Here is an 11,281-nt window from a genome sequence, read left to right as displayed (position 1 = left end):
TCCCCAAAGTCCTGAGTTAGACCCATCAAGAACCTGAAGAAACAAGTCAGAAAGACAACAAATTTAGTTGAACTGAACCAATTCTATCCAGACGAGTCAAAGATAAACCAGAAGATTGAAGCCAAAAGAACCTAGTTAAGGTGTATGTATATTTATGACCCAACAGGTTTTGTCATATTTCCAGAAGACCTTTAATAAATCTATTAAAGAAGCAAAATACGTGATTGTATTTGTGACACGTTAGATTTAGTTATTACATTTTAGAAAATTAAAAGTTAAGAGTCTTTGGAAACTCAATAGTGTCATAATATACATAATATTTACAAGTGTAAGTGCAAAAATACTTGGATAAGTACCATAAAACAGAAAAACAAACATACATAAACATAGTGGAGTGGAGCATTACTTGAAAATACTCGAGTAGAACTGAGTAAATGTGCTTTCCAGCTCTGTTTTCTGTTTTTACATCAACTCTGACTTTTAACCTTGAAATTCATCCAGTTCAGCATCAAGTTGAGCAGAAAACCTGCGATAATCTGTGATGAGGATCAGCTGCACTCAGCTCCACTTAACAAAGACCACTTTCATTATATGTGTGTGTGTGTGTGCGTGTGTGTGTGTGTGTGTGTGTGTGTGTGTGTGTGCGTGCGTGCGTGCGTGCGTGCGTGCGTGTGTGTTGGAGGCGGGTCTTTCATCCTGCTTCACTCCTCCTGACTCTCGGACTCACTCCTCTCCTCTCCGGGGCAGAGCGCACATCTCTGCCGGCCGGAGAGCATGAAGTCCCGGCAGGCGGCCCGAGGACGCGCCGCTGACGGACTATGACCGGAAGGAGTCGGACTTATTTACGGAGAAACGAGGCTTTAAGTTCGGACTTTCTAACAGCGGGAGCGGAGCGCAGTTTGTTTCTGGATATTTTGGATCCGTTTCTTTCTGATAATGGAGTTTAAAATCTAAAAAGAGACTTTTTCCTTCTTTATTTTTAAAGTTTCAGCAGAATCGAACTCGGAGGATCCGCCGGAGCAACTTTGTGAGTCGGACATGGAGCCGGAGGAGGGGAAGATCTCGGTGTGGGTCTGCCGGGAGGAGAAGCTGGTCTCCGGCTTAACCAAGAGGACCACCTGCGCCGACGTGGTCCGGGTCCTGCTGGAGGACCAGAACCTGCAGCAGGGCGTCTCTGCCGCGATGCTGTCCGGATCCCCGCAGTCCTACTGCGTGGTGGAGAAGTGGAGAGGCTTCGAGCGGATTCTGCCCAACAAGACCAAGATCCTGCGGCTGTGGAGCGCCTGGGGCGACGAGCAGGAGAACGTCCGCTTCGTGCTGGTCAAGAACGAGGCGTCTCTGCCCAACAACGGGCCCCGCAGCGCCGAAGCCCGGGTGGTCCCGAGCCGGGAGAGCGGCGGACCGGGAGGGCTGCTCCGAGGAACCGCCAGGAGCTGCTGGACCGCCGCCGCCGCGGCAGCCAACTTATCCCAGGAGAAGCAGCGGCGCATCGTGAGGAAGGCCTTCAGGAAGCTGGACAAGATGAACAAGAAGAAGGAGGAGGCGGTGTGTAAGGACAAGGGCTCGGTGGAGAAGATGGAGACCCTGGTCCACCTGGTGATCTCCCAGGACCACACGATCCGCCAGCAGATCCAGAGGATCAAGGAGCTGGACCGGGACATCGAGCGCTACGAGGCCAAAGTGCACTTCGACCGCATCCAGAGACACGGGGTGAACTACGTGCAGGACACCTACCTGGAGGCGGAGGCGACACCTGCGGACTGGAAGCGCAAAGCGGAGCGGCAGGACGCGCGCTGCTCCGCAGAGGCGCTGGCGCAGTTCGAGGAATACGCGCGGCGCTGCGAGGAGGTGGTCCGGCTGCAGGAGGAGCTGACGGAGCGGGAGGCGCTGATGGAGAGCATCACCGGGGAGATCCAGGAGGAGCTCAACCGACGCTGGATGAAGCGGCGGCGGGAGGAGAGGGGCGCGGAGGCGGCGCAGGACGCGGACGGCGTCGCAGAGGAGATGTGCGTCACCGCCGCCGCTCCAGCTGCCGAGCCAGATGTGGAGAGTCTGTCGGAGAACGAGCTGGTTCTGGAGGAGGAGCGGATCAGAACCCAGCTGGACACCAGCCTCTACATCGGCCTGAGGCTGAAGACCGACCTGGACGCCATCAGGGGCGACCTGGACCTGAGTCTGGCGCTCTGGGAGACCAAGGAGAGCGAACTGCTGGAGCTGCTGGCCCGGGTGGAGACCATGGAGATAGAGCAGGAGAAGCTGGAGGACGGCGGGCAGGGGGAGCTGGAGGCGGGGGGAGCCGAGGCCGAGCCGGCCTCAGAGAGGAGCGGCTGGGTGGAGCAGGCCAGGGGGCTCTCCAAGACCTGCAGCACCAACGACGAGGACTCGGACACCGGACTGAGCTCCATGCACAGCCAGGACTCGGACAACCCGCCGGTCTGCGAGTCTCTGGTTTAGACTGGTGGAGCTTCAAGCAGCTCCATGAACTCAGGGCAGAGAATCAGTGTTGGATGAACCTTGAATTCTACAGCAATAACTCTGCTTCATGTAGTCTTTGCACAATGATGAGCAGCAGAGAAACACTCTGAACCAGCAGGACTCCTGGAAACATCGAAACACAGATAAACTGAGATAAAAACCTCTAAACTGCAAGCATTATTTAAGTTGGTTTGACAGAATTATGTTGCTCCAACTTTATATTGTGAGTAAATTCAACTAAAAATTCTGCATTAGTTGAGGCACATTGGAGCAGTTTACTTCTTAAACTGAGTACACTTTAAAAAATCATTATAATGCACAATAAATAAACAGAAATACACTGAAAAAAGTCACGCAGAAGCTCCAGTTCCCATCACTTAAAGCTGCAAGATAAGAACATAATTGGTTTGACAGAATTATGTTGCTTCAACTTCATATTGTGAGTAAAGTAAACTAAAAATTCTGCATTAGTTGAGGTAACTTGATAAAACTGATCCCGCTTGGAGCAACTTATTTTTTACAACTGAGTACAGAACATTTTAAAAATCACTAATACACAATAAATAAACATAAATACACTAGAAAAATTCATGCAGAAGCTCCTGTTCTCATCAGAAAAGATCAGGAAAACAATCAAATTTACTGATTTAGATCATTTTTTAAAGTTGCAAACATCATTTTAAGCTGGTTTGACTCAATAATGTTGCTTCAACTTAATATTAGTTGTAATTTAAACTCAAATTTCTGCATTAGTTGAGGTAGCTTAATAAAATTGGCTAAATTTTTCTTCTTTTTACTACTTTTAACAGTGGAATAATAGATTTTTTTTTAAATCTGCAAACCTAAAAACTTATATTTATGTACATGACACTTAAAATACTTTAAATAAAGTGAAAATATGAGTTAAAACCAACTTAAAATCTGTCATTTCTGCTGCCAGCAGCTCAGTCTTCTTTTTAATCTCATCAGAAGTCGTTTAAAGTCTGAAACATCGAAGCAAACTGTTGTTTTTTGTGTGTTTGGAGCCCAGACGTAATTTTTGTAGAGTGTATCGCTGCTCTGTAGACGACCTCTGACCTCCGTTAGGAACGTCAACAAAGCAGCACTTGTTAGCAGAAGAGCATTAAAGGAGAACACTTATAATCCACAGACTAACTTTAATCCCGTCGACGCTTTACAACCTGAAAACTCGCTGTTGTTTCCTGTAAAAGGTCGAGTGAAGCTTAATGCATGTTTAACGTTCTGCAGAAGCTCTTTAACGAGGCGGTAAAGTGGAGTCAGAGAAACTGACCGACTAACGGAACGACTCTAAAGCAGGAGTGAAAACTCATCTCAGGTCCACATTCAGTTCACATTTAAGGAATCATCTTTTTATAAAATATCATTAACAACCGGAAATTTGAGAAAAAACGAGACACAAAACGACAAATGCACGAAATAAAATGAGACAAACAACATGAAACAAAACAAAAGAGACAAAAAATTTTACAAAAAGCGACAAAAAATGGACAAATGACAAAAACAAGACGAAAAAGAAACGAGACAAAAAAATGACAAAAGCAAGAAACAAAACAAAAAAGTAGATAACACAAGCGAGACAAAAGGTAAACACAAAACGACAAAAGCGCGAAACAAAATAAGACAAACAGCACAAACCAAAACAAAGAGACAAAAAATTAGACAACAAAGTTGCAAAGCAGCAAAAGACAAACAACTAAAATGAGACCAAAAAATTACACAAATGATACAAACGAGACGAAAAATGCTAAAAGTGAAAAACAAAATGACAAAAAATGACAAAAAAAACACGTGAGACAAAAAGGAAACACAAAACAACAAAAACAAGACACAAAATGACAAAAAGAGACAAAAATTGACAAATAAATTACAAACCAACAATAAAATGTACAAATAAAACGATACACAAAACAAAGAATAAAATGAAACATAAAGTGACAAAAATGAGACAGAAAACACAAATGAGACAAAAAGGAAACAAAACGACAAAAACATGAAACAAATGACAAAAGTCTGATCAAATAAAGATCAAAAAAACAACAAAAACAAAACAAAATATTACAAAAATGAGACACAACAGAACAATGAACAATCTAGTATTTTACTTTCTGATCCAAACAACTTGTCATGGTCTAGAAATGATTTTAAATTTCTAGTTTTACTAATTTACAATCTGCAGTTAATGTCTTCTCTGGAATTTTTACACTTTGAGGGCCGGATTGGACCCTCTGGAGGACCGCTTTTGGCCCGTGGGCCTCATGTTGGACACCGCTGGTTTAAAGGTTTTAGCGTCGGTATCGTCCTCTGAAGCTCAGATCTTCATATTTATTTAACCGTCTTTAAGCTGCGTCACTCTTTTTCCTCTAAAACTTTTATGCAGCTGTTCTGGGATTATTCAAAGCGCTGGTTCCAACTTTTTAAAGCTTCAAAACGACACAAAATCAAAAACCTGCAACGAGTTCCATGTTTCTGAGAACATTTCAAGCTAAACTGCTTCTTACCTGCTGTGTGGGGTTAAATTTGGAGGATTTTAGAGCTAAGAAAGATACAAAAACAGCTGTTAATAAGACGAAGAATTAGTTTTATAAAGTCCGTTTATTTATTTGACACCCAGGTTTCTGAAAAATGACGTTTCTCTTCAACTAAACTGCACAAGGAGACGTATTTTCTGCTGCTTTACACTTGAAAAAATAATGCATGGGTGCAGAATTTTAAAAAATAGGGTTAGGGTTAGCAGAAGCTTCAAACGTGTTGTAAAAAGTTTGTTTTTTAATCCAAACTGTGATGTTTTGGTGCTTAAATTGAACTAAACAGCAAGTAAAAAACAATGAAACGTCACTATGACCTGCTGCAAACTTATTCTTTCAAAATAAAAGTCTTCTATATTTCCTTTAAAAACAGCTGAGGATGCAGATTAGCTGTGTAGGAATGTGATATTTGGGGCGAATAAGGTTGGAACTGTGGGTTTACAGCCAGAAAAAGTTGGTTTAGTTTGTTTTTTTCCTGTTTAAACAGCTCCTGAAATCATAAGATCAGAACAAATATTATTTTGGCTTCTGTTCAAAGAGGAACTCCAACAATTTAACAGATGTTTAAATCACAACAGACACAGTAGAAACTAATTTAAGAAGAAGCAGAAGCTCAGATATTTGGAATTTTACTCTCTAAGTTTGTCTCAAGCAAGCATAAGTTATGGCAACTGGACTAACCTCGTGTGAGTGGAAAACGTTTCACCTCTCATCCAAGAGGCTTCTTCAGTCCTGAAAGCCTGGTGGGGAGTACCAGATATTTATCCACCAGGAGGGTGGTGGCAAAAACAAGTGGACAAAGACCCGAAACCAACAGACTCGTTAGGTGTTCATGTGAGTCGTTAGCCTTTGATGGGCGGTCGTTACCCCTCCCAGCCCTCTAGGAGGGTGGTTGGGGGTCACCTGACTGCAGGTGGGACAGATGGCTGCACCTCCTTGGGAGGGCTCTAAGAACGGCGTTGTAAGTGGAGTTCTAAGTTTGGTTTACAATCCAAAAATTGTTGATTTTAACTTTATTTTAATGCATTTCAATGCAGCTGCTTTAAAACCACACCTTTTGTTAAATTAAGTCAGTACAGCCCTGCAAGATAAAAATCCAGTCAAATGCCCATCAGAAGTCACATTTGTGGCCCAAAAAGTCAGTTTGTACACAACTAAACTGCCTTTTAATTGTATATTTGAATGCATTTCCTCCTTGAAAGTTCAAACTGTAATGTAGCAGGAGGTTTTTGGCCAATTTACGACTTTTATTCTTGGATTTAAGATACATTTTTACTCACTGTTTGGTTAAAAACTACATGTTAGAAGCTTGATTCAGCTCAGACACCAGAATTATGAGGTTAGATTTAGAAAATGTGATGTTTTGGGTTAAAATACGACAGTTTTAGTCCATATTTGAAGCTTTTTCAACATTTTCGTAGTTACCACAGCAACACATTCCTCTAATAAATGATGAAAAGGTAATAAAATAACTTGATTTAAATAGTATTTGTGATAAGTTACCAACATAATCCAGCAGAAAATGTGTTTCCTTTAACCTCAGACTGCAGTTCAGATTTATAAGAAGCTGTTTTTATCGCGGTAGATTCACACTTTAAAAAATCATTTAGTACACAATAAATAAGGACATAAATACACTAAAAAGTCATGCAGAAGCTCCTGTTCTCACCTCTAAAAGCTGTAAGATAAGAAAAATAATCAAATTTGCCACAAAAAAGTTGCAAACATCATTTTAAGTTGGTTTGACTCAATAATGTTGCTTCAACTTGGTATTAATTGTAAATTAAACTCAAATTTCTGCATTAGTTGAGGAAACTTAATAAAATTGGCAAAATTTTTCTTCTTTTTCCTACTTAACGGTTGGAATAATTAATTTTTTAAATTTGCAAACTTAAAAACTGGTATTTATGCACAAAACACATAAAAATACTTGAAATAAAGTAAAAATATTTGTTAAAACCAACTTAAAATCTTGTATTTCTGCTGCCAGCAGCTCCTCAGCAGCTCACTTTTATCTGCTAATTTCATCAGAAGTTGTCTAAACTCAGAAATATTTATTTCCCAGCAGCTTCCCAATCAATTTGAGCGTCGTGTCCCTTTAAACCTGCATCTGGATTATCGTCGGAGCGTCGGTTTGGCAGCTCCGAGTGTTTTTTGTTTCCAGGAAAAGTTTCTTACTCAACAGCCGCCGACAAGAAAAGCCTCATATTTCTATCAGCGTCGAGGAATCGCTTCCACTTCAGCTGTTGTGTAACAAAACATGTGAGTCTGAACATCTGCAGCGTTTCTAAACAACACATTCATGCAAACATATGTAAAATGCACATTAGAAATCACATTTGTGGCGTCTCTGGGCTTCCGTACATGTCGCTAAAGGATGCAGCTGTTTTCATTTGGTGGATTTAAAAACTGAACCTCTGGTGTTTGCAGCTCATTTTCAGCTGTTCCAGGATTGTTTAAAGTGTTGATTAGAAACTTTATGAAGCTCGTGACTCTTTAAAATGATAAAAAAAAAATCAAAAATCAGCGTCATGTGTTGATACTTCTGTGAGCATTTCAAACTAGTAAACACAAACCGGCTCTGTTGTTGGTAAATTTAATCTGAAAGAAGCCGGGAATGGTGCAAAAATGAACTAATAATTAATTTTAGAAAGTACATGTATTTATTGGACACCCAAGTTGGGAAAAAAAACAATCCTGTTTCTCAAAAATTACTTTCTTCTACAACTAAACTGCATCACAAAATGTTTTCTGCTGTTTTATACTCAATTAATTAATCAAACGGGTGTTTGCAGGATAAAAATCCAATTATTCAGACGATATATTTCTTGTCTAATTAACAAGTTTATGGAAAATATCTTAAATGTCCTTCAGAAGTCACATTTGTGGCATCTTTGGGCTTCCGTACAAGTTGCTAAAGGATGCAGGTGTTTTAATTTAACAGTTTAAGCAGAAATAAATGAACAAATTCTCAAAAATCACATTCAGACTTAAAGGAAAAATGTTTTCTGCTGTTTAATACCCAGTTAATTAATTAAATGGATGACTGCAAGATAAAAATTCAATGAAATATCCATCAGAAGTCACATTTGTGGCCTGTTTGGGCTTCCGTACATGTTACTAAAGGATGCAAGTCTGTTATTTTAGCAGTTGAAACAGAAATTAATGAACTAATCAGTTTTTTGCAGCCCTGTAACTGCTTTATTGTGCTATGTTAGTGTAAAATTTAGTCTGGAAGAGGCCACGAAAGGTGCAAAAATTTGTGTTAATTAAACTAATAGATCATTTTCTAAACTATATTTATTTTTTGGACACCCAAGTTGGGTTAAAAAACAATCCGGTTTCATAAAGTTACATCCAGTCTGAAAGGAAACATGTTTTCTGCTGTTTTACGCTCAATTAATTGATTAAATTGATGATGTTACAACACAAAAAATATGTTTTATTCCCACATTTTCAAACTTTAAAACTGGTCAATTTTGAGGGTTAAATGGACGGTTGCAGGATAAAAATCCAATATTTCAGATGATAAGTTTCTTGTTTAGTCAACAGATTTCTGCAAAATATGCTCAATGCACATCAGACGTCCCATTTGTGGCGTCTTTGGGCTTCCGTAGCTGTGTTATTTCACCAGTTTAAACAGAAATAATGAATAAAACGTCCTTGTATGTGGCACAAACACCTGTCGGATGTGGTTTTCAGATGCTTTAGGGAGACTCGTACAGCTGGAGGAGGAACTATTTTCAGCCTCGGCTCACTTTGCATCCTTTAAATAGCTGCTGCAGGTTGAACGGCTGCACTCAGACCTGCTGGGATGTTCAGACCACTGGCTTCACTGTGTCTCTGTCAGGATGTCGTGACGTCGCTTCTTCCATGTTTGTCCGACTGTAAAAGATGAAAACTGTAGAAGAAGGAGCTGATTCTGTGGATCATCCCACAGGACCTTTATGAAGCTTCACTTTATCACACATGACTGTTAGTGTTGAAATAAACGCTGAAATATGTCTGGATTCTGCCTCCGTTTGTCTCACTTCAGACAGAATTTAGTGAAAATGTTGCTGCAGCGTCTCAGAGTTTAGTTAGTTGTTATGTGGAACCCAGAACTGAGTCCGGATATAGAGGGAGAAGCATTTTAATGGTTCAGTATCTCCAGAAATTACAACTCCAATAGGTATGAAATGTGGTAAAACTTAGAATAGATTCCATCAGATCAGAATGATTAAATGGATCCAGCAGAGGACACAGTTTTAATTACTGGTCCTTAAAAATGGGGGGGGAAAAAAAGTGCAAAATTTTCACTCCAGGCTGGTGTTGAACCCCAGATATCACCAGTTTTTACATATTTAGACTTGAAATCCGCCCAAAATGACTCAAAATTGTCCAAAAATACTCAAAATGTGTCCAAAATAAGTAACTTGTATAAAAGGACACAAATGTGTTCAAAATGACCCAAAGAAACATAAAGATCGTCCACAACTCCACAAATTTATCCAAAATTATCAAAACTTTCATGCCTAAAATGACAGTAATGAATCATTTTTGGTCCTTCAAAATAGAAAAAAAAATCCAATTCATTGTAGTTTAGTGTCTCCATAAAGTTCCTTTAAGTGTCTAGCTATAGATGGATCCATATTTCTACTAAAATACAGCCTTTGGTCCACATTTCTCCAACTGTTGAGGTTCTAACATCAGTAGAATCTGATGGGTTAAAGCTGGACCAGACAAGTTTTATCCAGTTTTTAGATATTCACACTTGAAATGTGTTTAAGATGACTCAAAGTTCCCCAAAATAACTCAAAACTAAAAAAATTTTGCTATTTTGGTTTACAGTCTGACTTAGAAAACTCAAAATTGTCAAGCTTTATTTGAAACCTGTCTTAAAAAAAAAAAAAACAAACTTGAAACTCGTCCAAATGGCTAAAAAATTGTCTTAAATTACCTACATTTGCCTATAAATACTCAAAATGTGTCTAAAATGACTTGAAACATGTCTGGAATGTTATAAATAGGCTAAACGTGGATGTGGACTCATTTAAAATGTCTTCTCAGGTGTTTTTAAGAGCAAAAATACAAAAATCTAAATCCTGAAAACACACAAAACTCTCTAAATTCAGTCCAAGTATTTGACAGAGGTTAGTTTTAGGTTCCAAATAAAAACAATTAAAGTGTGAACTGATGTATTTTCATGTCTGAGCAGCTCTCTCTCTCCCTTGGGCTAAACGGGTTTTCTTCCTGCCAGGTTTTGGATTTTAAATCGTCATCTGGAGGTGTGAGAATGTTTCTACATAACGATGTTTAATGGCTGATGACGTGATGAAACCGACACCTGATGATCAGATCTGGTTTCTAAACTCACTGAAACTTCCTTCATCTGTGAGACTTGATGCTTCGGTTTCAGGTTTTCTTCAGAACCGGAACTAAAGCAGCTGATGGAGTCTGATTATCCCTCGTGTCGTCCTCCATGCCAAACTGACCCGTTTTAAAGTTTGAAAATGTGGAAGAAAAAATATATTTTCACAGTGAAACTTCTGATGTCCACATTTTCAACATTTTTGGGAAATTTTTGAACATTTTTTGGTGGAAAAAAAGAAATGTTAAAAATGTTTCTTAAGAACATTCACACAAAAATCAACCAAAATCCAGCGAATTTCGCTGGATTTTGGTTGATTTTTATGTGAATGTTCTTAAAGAAAATATCAGAAGTTTTACTGATATATATGGAATTACTTTAGATATTTTTAGGATTTTTTACAAGTATTTACAAGAATTTTCTTGCCAAATTTGGAGGATTTTTTGAAATAAAAATTTGAAGGGAAATTTCTAAGGAATTATTGGAATTTATTGGAAGTTTTGAATATTTTCAGAAATTTGGGGAATTTTTTTGCTGAACTTTTGGATTTTTTTCAGACAAGGAAACAATATTTTTTGGTGCCTGTAAATGAAGACAACAGGAGGGTTAAAGGTTCTAGCAGTGATGATGAATTATGTTTGAAATATTCAGCAGCAGATTTTCTGTTTTAGAAATGCTGCTATGGTGTCCACAGAGTTTAAATTTAAAGCAAACCTTCTGAAAAATCGCAGAAAGTCAAACCTAAAATGCAAATAAAGATCATTTCTATTGGCTGCTTTGAAACAAATAAAGTTCTGAGGCTCAGAAATGACAGAAAAAGTCCATTAAAAAGTGATAAATCTGAATGAAAAACACATCTGAGTTCTGGTAAAAACTGACACCAGATCAGTTTTACATCCATCCAGGCGTC

The 11,281-nt window shown here is 39.3% G+C and overlaps 1 protein-coding gene across 1 annotated transcript; it reads left to right on the top strand.

Annotated features, from left to right (window-relative positions):
• Window positions 1–727: 727 nt before the first annotated feature.
• Window positions 728–2,597, top strand: rassf10a (Ras association domain family member 10a). The gene has a single exon (XM_023295588.3). It carries the CDS (start codon window positions 1,039–1,041, stop codon window positions 2,452–2,454), a length of 1,416 nt encoding a protein of 471 aa, XP_023151356.1. The 5' UTR covers window positions 728–1,038; the 3' UTR covers window positions 2,455–2,597.
• Window positions 2,598–11,281: the final 8,684 nt, after the last annotated feature.

This window comes from Amphiprion ocellaris, chromosome 3 (genome assembly GCF_022539595.1).
Source record: "Amphiprion ocellaris isolate individual 3 ecotype Okinawa chromosome 3, ASM2253959v1, whole genome shotgun sequence".
Classification (NCBI taxonomy): Eukaryota; Metazoa; Chordata; class Actinopteri; family Pomacentridae; genus Amphiprion; species Amphiprion ocellaris.
The sequence above is the reverse complement of the archived record's forward strand: the minus strand, read 5'-3'. Positions and strand labels throughout refer to the sequence as shown.

Excerpts from the sequence above, each read along its gene's own strand:
- rassf10a (XM_023295588.3), top strand. The coding sequence starts at position 1,039 with ATGGAGCCGGAGGAGGGGAAGATCTCGGTGTGGGTCTGCCGGGAGGAG.